General features: G+C 48.0%; 2 protein-coding genes across 2 annotated transcripts in view; one reads left to right on the top strand and one right to left on the bottom strand.

Annotated features, from left to right (window-relative positions):
• The window catches only part of Tbxas1 (thromboxane A synthase 1), a 141,219-nt gene extending 122,709 nt beyond the window's left edge, over window positions 1-18,510 (top strand). Inside the window, exons 10-13 of the mRNA XM_051152437.1 lie at window positions 12,104-12,195; window positions 15,345-15,482; window positions 17,420-17,582; window positions 18,012-18,510. Coding sequence (XP_051008394.1) covers window positions 12,104-12,195; window positions 15,345-15,482; window positions 17,420-17,582; window positions 18,012-18,086 — 468 coding nt within the window. The 3' untranslated portion in view covers window positions 18,087-18,510. The remainder of the gene's footprint in view (window positions 1-12,103; window positions 12,196-15,344; window positions 15,483-17,419; window positions 17,583-18,011) is intronic.
• Window positions 18,511-19,677: 1,167 nt separating this feature from the next.
• The window catches only part of Parp12 (poly(ADP-ribose) polymerase family member 12), a 32,721-nt gene continuing 31,667 nt past the window's right edge, over window positions 19,678-20,731 (bottom strand). Inside the window, exon 12 of the mRNA XM_051151684.1 lies at window positions 19,678-20,220. Within this exon, the coding sequence (XP_051007641.1) occupies window positions 19,895-20,220 (326 nt within the window). The 3' untranslated portion in view covers window positions 19,678-19,894. The remainder of the gene's footprint in view (window positions 20,221-20,731) is intronic.

Genomic DNA, 20,731 nt, shown 5'->3' with positions numbered 1-20,731 from the left:
TCCCCTCCAAGGTCAACTCCTCCAACAACCAGATTACCTCCCCCTAGTCCCCCACTGCTTCCCGAAAGCACAGGGCTGGTGCGTTCCTGCGTGAACCTTTTAACACTTGGGTCCACCGCGGGAGACGTTTTAGAGCCAGATTAGAGCAATCAGAGCCCTTGTTCAGGCTCCCTTACTTTCCACTGACCCAGCCACCTTCACTGAGCAGTAGCGAAGTTCGGTCCCTCTGTGCTTTCTTTTCTCTTAATCCCCAAGGGCACAAACTCTTCCATGTGACTGAGTTTCACATCATCTCCCCACTTCTAGGCACAAGCTGCTATCCCTCTGGCAGGGATGGGGGTAGGGGTGGGGGTGGGGAGGGCTCCCACACAGATCTTCAGGTACCAAGCTCCCCCTCTGCACCATGGATCCTGTTTCCACCTTTCTCTCAGTCCCCAGCAGGGAAGCCTGGGACTGGCTTTAATCTCCTTCCTCCCCGACCTCCCCCCACTTTATATCCCAAACCTCCCCTCCGGTCTAATCTTCCTTTATAACGATGATCCTGATATCCACTATATAGGATAATCCCTTAGGGAGCTTGGAAAACAACACCAATTGAATGTGAATGCCTTGGGGTGACCCCACCCCATCCTAGCACCAGCAGGGAGCACCAAAATGGAGGGAGGCAGCTTACCTTCTCGGGCTGTGCGTGGAGTTCATCGCTGCCGCAGAACCCCCTGCCTTGTTTCCCAAGCCCTCCTGCTCCGTCTATTCTCCTTGTCATTGTTAGATCACAAAAATACCATTCTCACTGTGTTACCTCCACTCTTCAAAAGCCCTCAGTGGCCCCACCATAACAATAAATCCTTGAATGAACAAATGAATGGCTTCCCCAATACACAATGAATTCCATATGCTCTGGGATCACATCTTATCATCTCTTCTCTGCCGTCCCCACCTCCCACAGGCTGCTAAGCAATGCCTATCTGTAGAATGAGTGAATAAATACATTTTTCCCTGCGAATTAAATGCAGTCCACTCTTTCTGTACACACAGAGAGCAGGCTGGTGATTTAACTATCATTTACAAAAGGGCTTATTTCTCTAAGCATCAGATACAATCAACTGAGAATGATTTGTGCTAATGGAGAGGACAGAATGCTAAATATTATAGAACAGCAGCTAATTTTAAAAAAAAGTAGATTTGCTTGATGCTGGAATGCGCTTTTTGCTTATGAGTGCTTGTATTGCATTTGATAATTGGGACAATTTTTTAAATTATGCAATTAGATATGTCTTATCTGTTCTCATTCCTACCCCCCCACACACTATTCAAATAAACAATTCAACTCCCAAAATAGTACCCAAGTTTCTTCCCTCAACCCTTCCCTGGGAGAGTTAATATTACTAGACTCTAGAATATCATAATAGACAGAGGAAAGACCTGTAGTTGGAGTAAATACAGAAAACTAAGATGTCAACTTGCTGCTTTTTGATGGATTCATTCCAAAAATTTCAGGCATCACAATCTGTAAAGCTGAAACATCTACTGCAGCTACGCCTGCGTATGACTTAGGACCCCGAATTCCATTCCTAGACATGTACCCCAGAACCTTGTGTCCAAGCTCACCCAAAACCATAGGCAAGAACAGTCACACCAGCTTTGTTCATGACAGCCTCCACGCTGGGAGCCACTCAAATGCCCACCCACAACAGAGAGGATGGACCCATGGTTATGTATCCATGGAGATAGCATCGCACGTGAGAATATGCGTAGTGTAGCATCCATGATTAGTATGTTTAATGCCCTGGGTTCCATCCTGAACAAACACAAACGGAAGAGAGACAGTGAGAGGCGGAGGAGGCACTACAACTCTGGCCACACCCCACATGGACAGGTCACAGACAACACTGATCAGAAGGTGGCAAATGAGGAACCTGCTTCCTGAATATTCCACCCACAAAAGCTGGACGGGAAAAGGCAAAGCCAACTCTATGTTACTTGTCAGGGACTTCTAAAAGGATTATGGCAGGAGTGGGGCATAGAGCACTACAGAGTTCTGGAATGTTCTGTGTCTTGCTCTGGATAATCTTATACCAGTTTTTTAAAAAATCCATTAAGCTCTATGTGTCTGTGTGAGCTGTGTTTTCTAGAGGACATTTTCCCCCATAAACGGTACAAGAGGGAAGAATGCAGACAGGGAAGGAGAGAAAGGGGGGGGGGGGCGCGGTGAGCTGGGTGGCATCTGAAGGCCTGGATTGTCCCAAGTCTACCTTTTACTAGCCATGTGACCAGGAACGGGACACTTAACCTCCGGACTGCAGGGAAGGGTCTCAAGAGGTCCACCGTAGGATGGAGGGGGTTCCCCTACTTTTCTCAGAGCAGCCTTGAGGGCTGAATGGCATAAAGATGTGGGGCCCCTGGTGAGCAGAGCAGAACTGCACAATGAAATCCTATGAATTTTATCCTCTAAATGCAGGGCCCTTTGCGGGTTGGCACAGCTGATGACATTCAGCCTGGGGCCTTAGGAGGAGAGACTGATGATGGTGGTGGTGAGTGTGCATGTGTGCGTGTGTGCACTGGTTCATGTGTGTGTGTGTGTGTGTGCATGCATGTGTGTGTGGTATGTGGATGGGTGTATGGATGTGTGTGTGCGTGCGCGTGTGTTGTCTTCTTTCATTTGTCCTCTGAACTAATCCCTTAATGGCCTGAGCCTACTAGCCCAGGCACACCTGAAATAATCCCTTTGTTTGTGTGAGATGAATTCTGGCTCTTTTCTTTTAATGTGCATATAAATAGATGCCATGTACACGCTCTTCATGGCTTCCTCTAAGCTATGAATGTATTTTTGCCTCTAAGGCTGCCAAGTTCTCTAAAAACTAGCATGCAGCACTTTCGAAGCATTGCTACATAAGCCAGGAAACTTGAGAAAAGATTGCTCACACGTGCGCACACGCGCATGTGTGTGCGCGAGCGCGCACACACACACACAACCATATCGAGGCCCTCATGGTTTCTCACTCAAAATCTGAAACAGCTCACAGGAACCATTGAACTCTGGTGGAATCTCAGAGATGATCCTGCAGTGCTGGGAGAAGGTAAGACCTGGCTTGTGAGGAATCCAGGGAGACTTCAGGCCAGGCAGGGAGACCCCAGGCCAGGCAGGGAGACCCCAGGCCAGACAGAGAGACTCCAGGACAGGCAGGGAGACCCCAGGACAGGCAGGAAGACCCCAGGACAGGCAGGGAGACCCTAGGCCAGGCAGGGTGATGCCAGACCCGGCAGGAAGAACCCAAGACAGGCAGGGAGATCCCAAGACAGGTAGGGAGACCCCAAGACAGGCAGGGAGAACCCAAGACTGGCAGGGAGAACCCAAGACAGGCAGGGAGAACCCAGGCCATGTACCTTAAGGAAGGCTTTGCTCCTTAGTCTGTGGTCAAAGGGCAAGGCTTAAGGTCACCACATTTTCTACGGATCAGTTTCAAGTTGTGGTCTCTGCTCCCTGGAGAGTCCAGGTGCATAGAACCTTTCTCTTCCTGTGTCTATTATGTCTGTATTTCCCCCAACTGTCCCCACACTTGAAAGATTTTTAGTTCCCTGCTTCTAGAGAGAAAGGAGACATCACTAGACCCTGTTTGTACAACCAGAAGTAGGGCTTATCAATACACGCTGCTGCTGCTGCGCTCCTGGACAACCTGGAGCCAGCCACCTTTATTTCCTTTGACCAGAAATGATAATGTTAATTTTTATATTAGGTCTCTGAATCTCCAGGAGAAAAATCTTTGTAACTCAATGCTATTTTGATGTCCTTATTTCCATTTACCCCCTAGTCACATCAATGCACACACCTAGTGTATGGATATGTGCAGGTCTGTGAGTAAGTGCAGATGTCTAGCTTTCAAAGGACACGCACAAAATCTAAGTGTAGAAACATAGGGCTACTAGGAAAGGGAAATAGGATTTTCTACTTCAAAAATGTGTCAATAACCTGGGTGTGGTGCCACACTCCTGTAATCCCAGCACTCCAGAAACTGAGGCAGGAGGATCACGAGTTCATGGCCACCTAGGGCTACAAAGCAAAAGACCCTATCTCAAAAAAGAATAAATAAATAAATAAATAAATACACTGTTTAATCAGTTTAATATAGGGAGCTGGAGGAACGGCTCAGGCTTGCAGAATAGCTCTTGTAGAGACCCTGATTCAATTCCCAGCCCCCACATGGCACCTCACAACCATCCATAATGCCAGTTCCAGGGCACCTGACACTTTTTTCTGCACTTATAGGGTATCAGATACACACATGGCACACATACACACATGCAGGTAAAACATACACATAAAATAAATAAATTGTTTTTTTTTTAAAAAAGAAGACTAAGAGGCCAAAAAAATCAAAGAACTAAAACCAGAATTTACTGCCCAGTGTAGATCAAACATAAGTGAAAATCTCCCTGAAAATCAAAGACCTCTCATGTGAGAATGTAAACATGGGGCAGGACCCACTCACTTTTTAAATTTCCATTTTCCTGATATTTAATTTTCTCATTTCTAAGAGCACAGAAATTCATTTTATAAAGCAAATCCCAGCTCAAATGGCTTTGATAAGCTTTGGGCGTCCCTTTCTTACTAACACTCCTTACAGAGGACAGAGGTCTCTTATTGAAAGCAGTCCAGCCAGTGGGTGTATCCAACAGAAACATCAACCAGTTTATTAAAATTTCCAGAAACTGCCATTGCTATCATCCATTTGCCCTTCCTGTGAACTGGGGTGTGGCATCCAAGGTCACATACTGATGGTGCCCTGCACCAGGACCAAGGCTGTGGCTGTTGTGTGATCCATTCATTACCTGTGCCCTGCATGTGTGGAAATGGCGGCTCCCGCAAGGGATAGCCAGGGAGAGGGGCAGAGCGGGTTACTTCATGGGTGAGTAAGTGTAGATGTCTAGCTTTCAAAAATTTGAGGACCCTTACTTCTAAGTCTGGAGGCTGCAGAGCCCAGAATGACTTCATTAATGATAATCTTTTGGAAACTGAGATGACTGACATGTTGCCTGGCTGGCAGTAAAAGAATATTCCACTCCGCCCTCAGAGTTATCCTGGCCCTGCAGGCCAAGCAGACCCCCACCCCGCTACTCCCTTATTCTGCTGCCCTCTGACCCCCACTTCCTACAGACATCCTCATGAACTAAGCAACTATTAGAAACTGGCACAACAGCCTAGCGTGCGTGCGTGCGTGCGTGCGTGCGTGCGTGCGTGTGTGTGTGTGTGTGGTGCATATATAAGGGTATGCTAAGTCATGTTTGTACATGTGGAAACAGAAAGCCCCAGGCTGTTGTGCCAGTTTCTAATAGTTGCTTAATGTTCACGAAGATGTCTGTAGGAAGTGGGGGGCAGGGGGTAGGAGAATAGGGGGTAGTGGGGTGGGGTTTGCTTGGCCTGCAGGGCCAGGATAACTTTGAGGGTTGAGTGGACTATTATTCACCAGGTTGCTGTCACCCTCTTTTTTTTTTTTTTTTTTTTTTTTTTTTTTGGACAGGGCTTGTCATCAGATCTAGAGCTTGCCATGTCAGCTAGACTGGCTTGTCGGTGAGCCCTGGGATCCTCCGTCTCTGTCCCTAGTGCTAGGGATCAGAACTCAGGTCCTCAAGCTTGTACAGCACTTTACCCACTGGGCCAGCTCCCAGCCCAACAGATGCTATTTCTATATTAAATATACAGAGTGCGCCTCCAGCTTTTTCTTCCAAGGATCCTTTTGGTCTGTGTGTGTGTGTGTGTGTGTGTGTGTGAGAGAGGGGGGGGGGGAGGGAGAGAGGGAGAGAGAGAGAGAGAGAGGTCTTATCTCTTTGAAATAGGCTCTCCCACTGAACCTAGAGCTTGCTAATTTGGTTAGACTGGCTGGCCATCAAGACTAAGGACTCTCTGTCTTCCTCACAGAAAGGAAGGGATTCTAGCAGTGTTCTCAACCTGTGGGTTGTGACCTCTTTGGGGGTTGAATGAATGACCCTTTGACAGGGGTCACCCAAGACCACCTGCATATCAGATAGTTGCATTACAATGAATAACCGTAGCAAAATTACAGTTATGAATTATATCAATGAAACCGATTTTATGGTTGGGCATCACCACATGAAGAACTGTATTCAAGGGTCGCAGCATTAGGAAGATTGAGAATCCCTGGATTGTAGGCACACGCCGTCACTTGCATGGCAAGCACTTCTCTGCCAGTGCCACCAGCCCAGCACTTCCAAGGACAGATGCTTTCTTCACCAAGATTCCTGCCCTTTCCTTTGGTCAAATAAATCCCATCAGCACTGGCATCACCACACATCATTTCATGCTGGTGAGTTTCCAGGCGCCCAAGGAAAACCACATCCAGGAGACCTGCCAAGTGCCACACCCTCTCACCCAGCAGCTACCTGGTGCTCTTTGGCATCTTCTCTTGGGGCATATGGTCACCCAGATGAGACTCCTTCTCCCTCCTGTGCCCAGCGCACTGCCATCCATCCAGGGCCCAACTCAGGGTGGAACCTGAGCCCCACTTGTTAAGCCTGGCAGAGTCATTTTAATTCTTTGCACCCACCTCAGAGTTTCTGCGCAGCCAGTCCCATTCACTGCTGTGTTCCCTAAATTTTTACTTAGATTTTTGACTTTTTTAATTATGGAAGACTTTACTAGAAACACACTAGAAGGCTAGGAGATGGAGAGATGGCTCAATGGTTCCTCATCTGGAGACCCGGGTTCTGTTCCCAGCACCCATGTATTGGCTAACAACTGTCTGCAACTCTAGTTCAAGAGAATCTAATAGCCTCTTCTGGCTTCTGTGGGCACTGTACATACATAGTGTATAAACGTGTGTGCAGGCAAAATGCCCATACACATAATGTACAAATGAACATATCTTTAAAAATAAATAACTATAAGGCTATTTAAGGGATATCTATGAACCTGTCACCCACTTCAACAAGTTCTATCTCATAGCCAATCTAGATGCACTATTTGCCCACTTTTTCTCCCCTTGCATGATTTTTTTATGCCCCAAACTTCCTTCCTATATCATCTGTGTACATTTTGGTGTGTTTCTCTAACATGGCCAGTGTATTCCATCTTATTTCTAAAGTTTGTGTAGTGTCATCATCGTACTAAAAGCAAGGTGAGCCATAGTTCTTTAAAAGCAACAAACTATCCCATTGGGTTCAGAGATGCCTGACTGAGCTCTAATATTTGTTTCACGCTAGTCGGAAACACCATCCACACACCTTTCTTTAAGGTCAGTGTGGACACAGCTCCCTCATAGCATCTGTCAGTGATGTATGTCCTCTCTCTGTTCTCCCATCCCACCCTCATGTACTTGCTCAGACCCTGGTTGACTGGGAACTCTAGGAACTCTAGGAACTCTAGGAAGGTGACTGGCTGGTGTGTCTCTTGTGCCTGGCACAGGGCCTACAGCTTGGGTGAAGGAATGAATGGTTTCCCAAGCTGAGTGAGAATCTCTGTTCCCCCCAAGCCTCTCCTCTACAGCACCAGTGGCATCCAGTGACATGATCTGTTCAAAGTGTGGTTGCCCAAAGACAGAGCCCTTGTCACTCTGGATCTCTGGCACCAAGCCCAGCAGCTGTCCGAGGTGCTCATGGGGAGAGTTCTGGATGAAGAAGGGCTCAGAACACGCTCTCAGCAAGACTCTGAGCTGACGGGTTTCATTTTCTCTCCTCTCTATCACGAAGTTAGATACAGGGATTTCTAATGTCCCTTTTAAGAACCGAGGAGTCTCCATCTACCATACACTTGCTGCCCTCTGCTGGCAGGCTCAGCTCAGGTCCTTTGTGTCCCCAAGGTCCCTGGGAGAAATAAGGATGAGGCCATTGCTCTGGGAAACAGAGCCTGGAATTTTATTGCCTGGCCTGGACTTAACAAAAGGAAGAGTGTGTTTCTCTTTACCTTCTGTGCTTACTCTTCCAGTCTTGTGGGCACTTGAGGTACCAGGAAGGTTCTAGAAAACCCCACCACACTCCATCAGATCTCCAGAGAGTGGGCCCATAGATTCAGAACACTGGACCAAGGTGATGCTCATAGGTGCACTTGAGTCACAGCTCAGGGGCATTGAAAGGGTCGTGCAGAGGAAGAGTAAATGAAGGCGCTGACTTTACGAAGACGCCGGCTGGCACACCTGATGAGCTTCTCCTTTTTTTTTTTTTTTTTTTACAAATCCAGACAGTTTATAATCACATGAGATGAGTTGGGAGCCAGCACCATTTACCCATCATAGACACAGCTGCAGCCCCTAGATCTATACAGATATAGATGTGTCAGGGCGGGAAGGGGGGGGGGGGGGGGAGAGAGAGAGAGACACAGATAGGCAGACAGACAGACAGACAGAAAGAGACAGAGATCTATACTGTGGTGTAGTAACCATGTCTCTCCCTCTCTCTCTTTCTTTCTTCTTTCCTTTCACATACTTGCATTTGTTAGGACCCTTGTGGTTACAGAGAGCAGGTCACAAAATGTCACTGGCTTTGTCCACAGTAGGAACTTGCCTGGAGTAGATAGCAGGCAGGGACAAGAACCCCATGAGGCACCAGGAAATGACCTCAGTTCTTTGTCTCTGCTTCTCTTTTTACATCTAATTTGTTTCTTCCTTGGAGCCAACTTGGCTTTTATACTCACTAATCCATGAAGCAGAAGGTGGCCATGACTTACTTACGCTCGACCTCTGCCTCCTTTTCCCTCGCCCCAGTGCAGATTTCTCCACTGGTCCATTTGGACTAATTAGCCACATTTTGCAGAGCTGACTATACAATTTGTGAGGCCCAAAGTAAAATGCAAACATGGGACCCTTTACTCAAAAGGTAAGAGGAAGTGTCAACCAGGCTGTTGTAGCATGGCTCTCTTTCCTCCATGGTCTCTTGTTTGATTGGTCAAGGTGCTGTTTCATTTCTATTCAGTGTCATCCTTAGCAAAGAAAAAAATCTAAGTCAGGCATGGTGACACATGCCTGTAATCCCAGGACTCAGGGAGGCAGAGGCAGGTGGATCTCTTTGAGTTTGAGGCCAGCCTGGTCTACAGAGTGAGTCCAGGACAGCCAAAGCTACACAGAGAAACCGTGTATTGGGGGGGGGGGGGATCTAAATTTTCAATTATTTACATGAAATTTCCAGCCATTTTTGGGTCTTTATAAATGCCAGTTTCCAAAGTCACTTTGCAGGACCACAATTTATGTTTTGTGAACCCAATGGCTGAGGACACAAACACAAACCATACTCCTGAAAATGGAAAAAAAGGGGAGAGAGTACCCCAGGGCCCTCAAGCCCCTCCAGGCCAGAGCATCACAGGTACCCTGAACCCTAGGCCCAAGCCTGGCTGTGGGGTAGCAAGGGAATAGAGTCTGGGGAAGTGGGGCCAGGTGTCTCCCTTCCCCTTGGTCCCCACAGCATTTGCTACTTTAAAGAGTCTTGAATCTCGTTGTGTGTGGTGGCGCACGCCTTTAATCACAGGACTCAGGGAGGCAGAGGCAGGAGGATCACTGTGAGTTGGAGGCCAGCCTGGTCTACAAAGCAAGTCCAGGACATCCAATACTATACAGAGAGACCCTGTCTTGAAAAAACTTAAAAAAAAAAAAAAAAAAAAAAAAAGAGTCTTGAATCTCTGCGCCTTCTGGCCAGTCCCACCACATACTCCATGTTGTTCCAGCTTGAAGCTAAGATGGCCACCATTGTCATAGTCATCTCAAGGTACTGCGACATATGTGAGCCCCATATTCATTCTCATTTCTCTCTCTCTCTCTCTCTCTCTCTCTCTCTCTCTCTCTCTCTCTCGTTTCTGGGTCCAGGGATCAGGACAGAGAAGGCAACTGAGAATTCCTCCAAGGGAGACAGCCCAGCAGGGCAGGGAGTGGCCATCCAAGCCCCAGCCCATGCGCCTGAGTTCTATGCTACTCCTCCGCAGAGCACAGATCTAACAGTTGAGCTATTCACAGTCTCAAGAAATTAACAGTCACAGAGCAGCAACCATGCACGCACACACGCACGCATGCATGCATGCACGCAGGGCCTCAGCTAGAAGTCAGAAGCCAAGTTAAGAGCCTCGGATGGAAATGGTTCCCCACGTGGAGGAGAGGGAATGTGTTGGGAAAACCAAGTGATAGCTGACATTATATGTTACAGAGTGCAATTATTTCCCTTTTGCCTTCCCACCTCACGAGCATTCACAGACGGGGGACCCCACCACATACATTGGCTGCAGGCTGACTCGTGATGGCCGTCATTAAATGGCTGTATTTTATTGAGTGGCTGAACCATCACAGATTAGCCCGAATATTTATTATAGACTTTAAGACTCCAGGTGTCCTGACCCTGCCTCTCACCACCAGCTTTGCTGCCTTTATAGCAGTTTCCCAGGTAACACTGCAGTTGCTCCCAGGATGCTCATGGGGGATGGGGGAACTAGTGCTGACCCACCTGGCAGTGAGGCCTTGTGGTCTCCTGCTTGTGGGCTTCTTTCCTGCAGGTAGAGAAAAGCCACCTGGGGCTGGTCTGTGGAGAGTGACAGCTACAAGATGACTTGGTCTACGGGGTCTTCTGAGATGACTGCCACTAATTGAAAACATTAGTTACTTTTCCCCATTGCTATGACAAAACGCCTGACATAAACAACACTCAGGACAAGAAAGGGTTACTTTGACTCACAATTTCAGAGGGTTCAGTCTGTCACTGTGGTGAAGGCAACAGCAGAGTGACAGGAGCTGTGGTGGCTCACAGTGGTAAGCAGACCAGGACCTGGGCTTTAACTTTCAAGGCTTACCTCTAGCTACCTACTTCCAGGAGCTAGGCCCAACCTCTTAAAGGCGCCTGACTGCTCTAAACAATGCCTCCCTCTGGAGAAACAAGCATCCCAAACAGGAGCCTGTGGGAGCAGTTCAGACACAAACGGTGACACCAGCCAAACAGAAAAATCCTCTCCCCTCACAGGGTGTGCAGGGGCAGGATGGGAGTGCCTGTGTCAGACCCCGCCCCACCCACGGGGTACACCCACCCTACTGACTACACACACCAATCTGTCCCTCCCCTTGAGAGTCACCAGATATTAGGAACTGCGTTCCCAAAATGTAATCCGTCTTTTCCAACTTCTAACCTGATGTGTGTGAGAAATGGAAAATTACTGTTTCGCATTTTTTTTTTCATCGTGACTTGTATTTTTCCTCTTGGGTTTTGCCTTTTCATACCCTTTGACAGCTTCGTCTGAGCTGTCTCTTCTTGCCGGTATATAATAGCTTTGGGGGATTTTGTCAACTGTTCATCCTTGCTAAGTGTTGCGAGCCTTTATTCTTTGCTACTTCTCTGTGCGTCTCGTAGCTTTACTGCTGTACCAATTACTACTCAGGTGACAGCCTCTCAGAGCCTCAGCTTCCTCGTTGAAGAGATGGGGGCGGGGGAAGCTGCCACCTTGGTTTGCTGGGAGGGTTAAACAAGAGGACGGGCTTGCCGCGCTTAGCCATGCTATCGCCTCTCAGTAAATGGGGCTGTCACTGTAGTCTTAGAGTCTGCCTTTGTTGCTTTTCCTGTTGCTGTGATAAAAACACTGACAGACCTTAAGGGGAAATGGTTTATTTTAGTTTACAGTTCCAAGGTACAGCCTATCATGGTGCAGAACTCAAGGCACTGGGAGCTTAAAGCAGCCGCTCACGTGTTCACAGTCAGAAGAGAGCAACAGGCGCCTGCGTGCAAGCGCTCAACCGGCTTTCGCCGCTACACAGCCCAGGATCCCAGCCCTGGGAACGGTGTCACCCACAGTGGGTGGCTCTTCTCCCCTCAATTAACCCTGACAAGAGAATATACTACAGGCCCATCTCCCTCCTGTCAAGTTGACAACCCAAGCCATCACACCAGATCTCTTCCATGTTATACCCAAAGACCCCCCAAGTCCCAGGATGCACCTGTTTGTCTTCAAGGGTGTAAGACACCAAGAGGTGAAACAGGTAGAGCATGCTGGGGGCTGCCGAGAGGCCATCTGAATGGGAGCTACTTTTCATCTTGTGGGACTTCCACAGAAATGTTTGCTGAAGCTGGAAAAAGACCAAGAACTGTGAGATTCCTTCTAAAACAACCTCCTTTTGTCTGCTCCCTGCTTCAGCCGGTCCCTGAGTACTGCAGCCTGCAGGAAGAACTGCCCTATCTGGACATGGTGATTGCAGAGACCCTGCGGATGTACCCACCAGCTTTCAGGTATGTCGTAGGCCCCTTGAGAATCATTGTTTGGGGCCTTCACTGATCCTTAGACTCTTGCCACCTGTTGTCGCAAGTTCCTAAAGGGCTGGGTTGGTTGGGTTTCTGGGTTTCCTTGTACCCCCTGGAGGACCAGACAGAAGGATAGAAAAGTCTGGCTCATTTTCTTGTGGATTAACTACATTTGCCAAATGTCACCAGCCTTTGCATGACCTTTTTCCTCAGCCTAACCCTGTCTCTTTGGCCTCCGAGCCTTTGATAGAATCAACCATCACCCTGCCCATCGGTTCATCCAACCATTCAGTCATGACCTATATATTCTGTGCTAAGCACTAGAGAAATTAGCGTATGCACAAAACAGGCCAAACTCCTTGGCCTTGGAGCAGACATTTAGCAGAGGACCACCTGGGGCTAGAATGTTCCTTTCCTGGTATGCCCAACAGCCCTTGCTGAGAGTTCTTGTGCAAAACTTCATAGCAAGGATTTCTTTTTTCAAAGATTTAATGATTTTTAATGTGTAAGTGTGTGTGCACACACATGCACATCCATATGGGCTTATATGTACCACTAGCAAGGACATCTTTTTTAAAAGATTTGCTTATTTTTATGTGTGTATATGTGTGTGTGTGTGTGTGTGTGTGTGTGTGTGTGTGTGAGACAGAGAGAGAGAGAGAGAGAGAGAGAGAGAGAGGGAGGGAGAGAGAGAGAGAGAGAGTGTGTGTTTATATACCAGCAGAGGCCAAAGACCATCAGAGCTTCTGAAACTGGAGTTGCAGGAAGTTGCAAGCCAGCTGATGTAGATGCTGGGAACTGAACCTGGGGCAAGCGAGGGTTTCTGCCCTGTGACTCAGCACTCTGAGCTGTGCCTGTCCTTCATATGACATTCTTTGACACATTTCAGCACTCACAACATGTCACCAATGCACTGTCATGCCACCTGCAAATCAGATTAAGGACCAGGGCTGCTTCTTTCAAACTCCCCCAAACCGAGTGCCCCAGGGGACAGGCATCTTAGCCAGGGTCCCTCAAAGGTGGAACCGTAAACAGACTTCTCTGAAGCACCACATGCCATTTAGTGACACCTCACAAACCTCACTCTGTCCGCACTTCTCCAAATGCCACAAAGACCAGATGGAGATGCCTTTTATCATTTTCTAACTGTGATTTGACGGTAGGGTCTGCAGCTCTCTATACCTCCTTTGATTTCCAGAAGTTTATTTCTAGTCCCAAAGCCCAACAGCACACTGAAGAGAAGCTCAGGACAGCGAAGTCAGGGTGTTGCAGGGTTTGGAATCTGACGAGAGAAGAGGCTGGGATTTAATTGCAGACAGATAAATAAAGGGCTTGAAGGGACTCAGTAGTTGAAACTTGTCTGTTCAACCTCGAGCTTGGACTGACTAGTCAGGTTTGTTTCTGTTATTGAAAGCAAACAGTGAGCAGATGATCCCCATGCTCAGTCCCAAGGGTGGAATCACATGGCTATAGAATTGTAGAGCCAGCTGTCAGGTTGGATGCCTGGCCCGTGGCAATAAGGCAAAACTCAAGACAACTGTGTTGGGCTTGCAAGTGGTAAGGAAGGGAGTTCGTGAGTTCTTAAGAAATGGTTGTTGTGAGAAGCTGTGGTAAGACACAGAGCTCCAGGAACGAAGAGCAGTCATCACAGACAGGCCCATGAAAGAGAGGCAGGAAAGGCGGCTCAGAAGACCTGGCTCTGGTCAAACAGTCCTAGCTCGACATTCCATGCAGCCTGGGGGGCAAACACCTCATGCTGTAAGAGCAGCTCTTACTCCCTCACCTGTTCAGGATCTTGGGATACCCATCCCAAGCTGGCTCTCCCTGTGTAGCCCATAATGCTCCCCTCGTCCTGGTTTCTGATCTGCTTTCTCCTAGTCACAGCTTTATTCCATGAAATATAGCTGTGTCAGTCAGGATTCTTTAAAGGGCCAGAACTGATAGAATGAAAAAAATACATCTACATGGGATTTATTAAAAAGAGTGGCTTAAGGCTGTGGACCAAGCAGGCTGACAACGGCTGTCTCCTGAGAAAAAGGGCAAGATTCTGGGAGTTGTTCAGTCCATGAGACTGGATGTCTCAGCGGTCCCAATCTGGTGCAGGAGTCCCACGGAAGCCCTCGAGAGCTTAAGGCTTTCAACCTGCATTGGAACCCTGAAGAAACAGGTTCTGACAGCAGTGAAGGAATGGCTCATCAACAGAACAGATGCATTTCCGGGGGGGGGGGGCAATGAGGCCAAGGAGGCAAAAAAAAAAAAAAAAAGCAAAGCTTCCTTCTTCCATGTCTTTTTATGTTGGCTATGACCAGAAGGTATGGCCGCAACCAGGAAGTATGGCCCAGATTCAGGGTGTGTCTCCCATCTCAAATAATCCAACCAAGAAAAGTCCCTCACAGGTGTACCCAGCTGCTGCTTGGGTTTTTAGGTCATTCCAGATGTAGTCAAGTTGACAACCAAGATTATCCATTAATGATTGACCCACCAATAGTCAATGGCACATAAAAGCTAAGTTAAGGGCTAGAGAGATGGCTCAGCGATTAAGAGCACTGACTGCTCTTCCAGAGGTCACGAGTTTAATTCCCAGCAACCACATGATCTAAAATGTGATCTGATGTGCATTGTATACATAATAAATAAATAAATCTTTTTAAAAAAAGCTAAGTTAAGCTGTAGGTTGCAGGTGCACAGGATGGGCCACCCAACATTTTCACCGTCTTAACATGAGAACCAATCATGGAGTAGAAGACAGAGGACGGAAGCCAGACAACAGGGCTCTAGTACTGAATGAGAGGAGATGAAGTGGGTGGGAGAATGAGGGAAATTAGAGGAGGCTTAACTGTGAGTAAAACAGACAGACAGTAGCTTGGCCAATGCAGTCCTGGAAGGTTCCTCTGTAACACCCAGGGACATGGAGGGCTTCAGTGCTTGGCCCATAGATGAGGCATTAGGTAGAAAGGCCTGGAGATGGAGGATCCTTGAGAGCAGGGGGTTTATGGGACAGAAACATGGCTTCTGTATGGCTCAGCTTGGGAAGAGGGATGGGTCCTCTGCCTCCAACATCACTCCACACCCCATGACACCCTGAAGCCCTTACCCGCTTGCACGCTGACAAGGTTCCCTGCCTCTGTCTTCCACAGGTTTACTCGGGAGGCATCACAGGACTGTGAGGTGTTAGGACAGCGCATCCCTGCAGGTACAGTGCTGGAGATAGCAGTGGGTGCCCTACACCACGACCCAGAGCATTGGCCAAACCCTGAGACCTTTGACCCTGAACGGTAAGTGAATTCTGTCTAGAACAGGAGTCCCTGAGGGATGTGAGTGTATGGCACGCAAAGTGTGCCATAGAGAAAGCAGCCAGGAGATAGGGGCATAGTCACCCCCAAACAAAGACCACATCAATTCAGGTGGGCTGTTAGGCAAAGCCAAAGGAATCCAGAGATCCAGCATGACAGCAGTAATGCACACAAGGACCAATATCTGTTGTCTGTCCAAGCCAGGACACAGGAGGCAGGATCACTTGTTGTTGTTGTTTTAGGTGTTTATTTTTTATATTTCACTTCTAATTATACATCTCGTGTGTGTCTGTATCCAAGTATGCACATGAGTGTGGGTACCTATGGAGGCTAAAACATCAGGTCCCGTGGAGCTGGAGCTATAGGCAGGTGTGAGCTGCCCAACATGGGTACTGGGAACCAAACCCTAGTCCTCTCTCTCTGTAAGAGTGGTACACGATCTTAACCACTAAACCATCTCTCCACCTCGCAGGGTTATATTTTGTGTGCACAAGAAAGCAGCAAAATGTCACTTCCAAGGCAGGCATGATGGCACACGCCTTTAATCCCAGCACTCGGGAGGCAGAGGCAGGTGGATTGCTGTGAGTTCAAGGCCAGCCTGGTCTACAAAGCGAGTCCAAGACAGCCAAAGCCAAGACAGAGAGACCCTGTCTTGAAGAAAAAAAAAACAAAAACAAGCAAACAAAAAACCTCCATCCGGTGCATTCCTACCAGCATAGCTGCCCATTACACCTAAATTCTTGAGATGCAATAGACCTGGATCCTCTTCCTTTCATGGTCCACTGTCAATTTCATGTCTAGGCTCTGTGGTACAAACCCCTGGGCAGTGCTCATGCCCTGCTCCTTGTCAGGATCAGTCACTTTTCTTTCCTCTATGACCCACCTGGGGAGGTAGGTAAGGAGCCACTGTGCTTTTTATCCCTTTACTGAACCCAGCCCACTTCTGTATCCTGCTCAGGGGTTGTGAGACTTGGATAACTAGCATCCTGCATCTCAGTGGGTCCTGCAAACATGCAAACATGGTAAAGATTCATACCAGAAACAGTAGCTGTAAGGCTCACAGTATCATAAGAAAGCCCAGAAGTAGTAAGAAGCAAGCTGGCTATCACAGATTGGTGACTGTGTCCTAGCTCCGCAGAACTAGGAATGAGATCTGATGGCGAGTCTAGCCATTCTGTCTTCAGTCCAAATCTTGAAGCTCCCAGGGTCTCAAGCTCCCCACATCCCGACCAGCAAAGCCAGCGTGGTGGGGAAGCAGCTGCCAGTCTTCACTGAGATAGCAGGTGGGGCCTCTGGGAAGACTTCAAGGATATGGTTGAAGTGCCTGGAAATTTTGCTGAGAGGGAAATGAGAGAAGCTGTGTGGTCCGATGTGAAGGGAAGTGAGGTCAGGATATGCTGCTGGTCAAGCCTTGGGATTTTGCATCACGTCCTGGCTTCATATACATTTGGATAACAATAATTTCGAGGTGGTGTGAGAGGGTACACTCAGCTGGCTGGCTGCATGAACAGCACTTGTAAGACAATTCCGAGAAGGACTAGAACATGGTGGTCAGAGGCCTCCAGCTACCCACAGCCTTGAGGACAGTCCTGTACACAAAATCTTGTTGGCCCTGATGGGGGGAAGGGATCTCAGATGAAGGGGTCACTCAGCCAGAAGTGGGACTTTTAAATCAGCGGCTCTCAACCTGGGGTCTCAATTCCCTTGTAGTTCACTTATCAGATACCCTGCATACCATTTGTTTACGTTATGATTCATAGTAGCAGCAAAATTACAGCTATGAAGTTAACAGTGATGTAATTTTATGATTGGGGATCACCACAATATGTTAAAGGGCCACAGCACCAGGAAGGTTCAGAACCACTGATTGAGCTGTAGGTGGTTTTTCAGGCCAACCGTGACCTTCACTTAACCTGCAGGTTCAAAGCAGAGGCCCGGCTTCAGCAGAGGCCCTTCACGTACCTGCCCTTCGGAGCTGGCCCCAGGAGCTGCCTCGGGGTGCGGCTGGGGCTGCTGGTGGTCAAGCTAACGCTGCTCCAGGTCCTACACAAGTTCCGGTTTGAAGCCAGCCCCGAGACTCAGGTAAGCATCTGGTATTCCAGGATGGGGCCTGCCCTGCTTCTCTGCCCCGCAGTGGGTCAGCCCTTGCCAGGACCAGGCCAGCACCTCTCCTCTCAGGCACGCCCGTCTCTTGATCAGAGTGTGATAAAAGCAGTAGCCTCCATCTCATCCTCCGTGTGAAGGGAGATGACGAGTGTTTTGTGCTCAGAGAAGTGCTGGCCCTTAACCCCGTGCTGTATTTTCTTATCAGCATCAGCACAACAGCACATGTCGTAACCGCCACTGACGGCTTTAGGGCATGCAGCTTTTCTCCCTCTGGCACCTTCTGACCCCAAAGATCTTGTCTCCCAGTGCACAGCAGGATTTCCACACGCCATGCTTCAGGCTAGGTTCTAAGGAAGTTTTCTGCTGGATATGGTTAACCTTGACAAATATTTTACTCTATTTCAGGTTCCACTTCAGCTGGAATCCAAATCTGCCTTAGGCCCCAAAAATGGAGTCTACATCAAGATAGTGTCACGCTGACCTGGAAGGCACGTGGAAAAGAGGACACACAGTGATGGTGACACCTGCAAGTTACTGTTAGGACGGTACCCAGGATTCAAACAAAAGCCTCATGGGGAGATGGAAACATTTAAAGATGCCTTATCTTAGAGTGATTAAAGGGTACATGGCATGTGAGCCTAAGTTATTTATGTCACAGTTCCTAAATGGTTAATAAATGTTTATCACGCTTCATTTTGGCATCACTAATGTGGCTCAAAGCATGGTTTTCTTGGGACCAAGATTAAATAAGGGAAAGGTCATTTTGGTTAACCTGGGAGTATGGTGTCAAAGGAAGCCCGGGCCTCAGGGCAGAGGTGTTCTACAGTGCAGGGGACATGGGGACACCCAGGTGAATGGTCCTGACAGTACTGGCATGGGCTTTTATAGCCTCTCCCAATTCACAGGTTTCAGAGAATAATGTGCATGGACACACAGTCTCCAACGTGGCTCCAACACCTCACTATGCTTTGATTTCTTAAGGGCAGAGAGATGTACTGGACGTTTACTATGAACTCATAGCAACACAAATTAAAGGACACCATTTGCACCTATGGAGGATGGTTTGGGGATGCAGGTTCTTTAGGAGGTGATTAGGTCCGGAGCAGAAAGCCCTCATCAGTGAGATTAACACTCTTGTAATAAGGGCCTGGGATGGTGGCTCCTCTACCACCACGGTTACTTTGAGAAGACTGCCAGCTAGGAGGAATGATCCTTACCAGACCTTGAATCTACAGGCACCTAGATTTTTCTCCAAAACCTTGAACAATAAATTCCTAGTGTTTATGAAAACCACTACAGATGGTTATATTGGCTGACAGGACCAAGATCATCCCAACACCCAGGAAAGGGCCTGGTGTCTACCTGGTATTCTTTATAAACAGACACTGAAACATGGACTCCAGTCTTCATCTGCTTCAGACAGTATTTTATTTCCGTACTCTCGTTGACATTGCAGCACAGGTAATCAATCTTCCTGGGACATAAAATCCACACCTGGAAGGTATCCAGGGTGCTTAAGGGATTTGGGTACAGGCACTTGTGAGCCAAGCCCAGGACTGGAGGGGACACTCATCTATGTCTCTGCCAGAGGAGTTATGCTTCACTTATATCAAGAATTGCCTGAGTCAGTGCCAAAGCAGCAGCAAAAGTGACAGTGATGCCAAGGCCTTCTCTGTAGTGCCCTTCGCTAAAGGCCATCATGCTACTCTGACAAAAACCAAACTGAACCACAAGACCCTCTAAAACAAGAATTATTGCAGAGATATAAACTCTTAAAGTTAAAACAAATCCATAAAACAGTATGTAGAAATTCTGTGCTTGGTCTTAAACATCAAAGTCACCCAAGAGTTAAAAATACAATGTTAATATTATTAAAAGGCAAGCTTGGGCTCATAATCACTACTGGTGAGATCATAAGCCAACTAGAAAAGACCTAAAACCAAACTGTTATCAGCCAAGGATTAAGACTGTGGCTTCAAGTCAGGCCTGGTAACAGAGGCCTGTGATTCCAGCTGCTCAGGAGACTGAGGCAGGATGTAGTTGAGCAAAACCCTGGCTCATAAAAACATTTTAAAAGGGCTGAGGGCTCAGTGTAGAGTGCTTACCTAGCAAGCACGAGACCCTGTGTTCCATCCCAGCACTAGGGGAGGAAAAGAAAGAAAGAAAGAAACTTCACTGAGCAGTCAACATTAAACAAGAGTTCATTAAAAGTTCTGTTAAAAAAGAAACTTTCCAAACAGCTCCACCAGACAGATGTGCCATTACGGCCTACTGCTTCCTGGCCATGCTCACTGTCGGCTGCTGAACAAGTTGCCCAGGGCAACAAAGATGGAGGGTCCAGCTGGGGGCTTGGAGGAGGTGGAGTATTGGATGAGGTACTCAGGGTAGATCTGGTGCTTCTCAAAAACTACAAAGATAGTTGGGTCGGACATGCTGTTCACACAGCTGTCATAGAAGGAATTGCTCTGGCCTTCCTTGGCTGGAGGGCGGACGAAGGCAGCATTGCCCCTGACGAAGTCTCCCACCAGCACCCGGGCCAAGAACATCGAATGGGAGTGTGTGTCAGATTTGCTGTAGTGGTGGGAATAGGCAGCATCTCTCGCAAAGTAGCTCCCTGAAACGACACAGACAGCTCCACAGGCCCTGAAGAGCACATCCCGGCTATGGGTGAGGCTGCAGCCACTGCCCTTTCAACACCACATCCCCCTCTTCCACTCCAGTTCTCTACCCTTTCCCTCACTCATGGCGGCCAGTAACACCGACCTGGGAGGCAGGGCATCCAAGGAGGTCACCTAACTCAAGCTAGTCTCAGCTCTGAATCCAGTGAAAACCTAAACAATCTGTCAATACTTTGTACTAGACCATCTAGACCATAAAATGGAGCTGCCCCACCCAGCCTTAGTTGAGTGACATGAAAAATGAGTAGCATTCCTCTTACTGAACCATTCTACAGACACCAGTAGCTCCACATATAGAACAGCGGTTCATCTCAAGTGGGAACCTAAACTAGAAGCTACATGGGATTCATAAACCCCCAGCTAGTTGACCCACAAACACCACATCAATCTGAAAGTGACAAGCAGGTAGTTTATGGAATTAAAGTAAGACAGTCTTTCTGTTGTTTG

The sequence above is a fragment of the Acomys russatus genome, chromosome 10 (assembly GCF_903995435.1).
Source record: "Acomys russatus chromosome 10, mAcoRus1.1, whole genome shotgun sequence".
Taxonomy (NCBI): Eukaryota; Metazoa; Chordata; class Mammalia; order Rodentia; family Muridae; genus Acomys; species Acomys russatus.
Note: the sequence above shows the minus strand (reverse complement) of the source record. Positions and strands in the feature narration are given on the sequence as shown.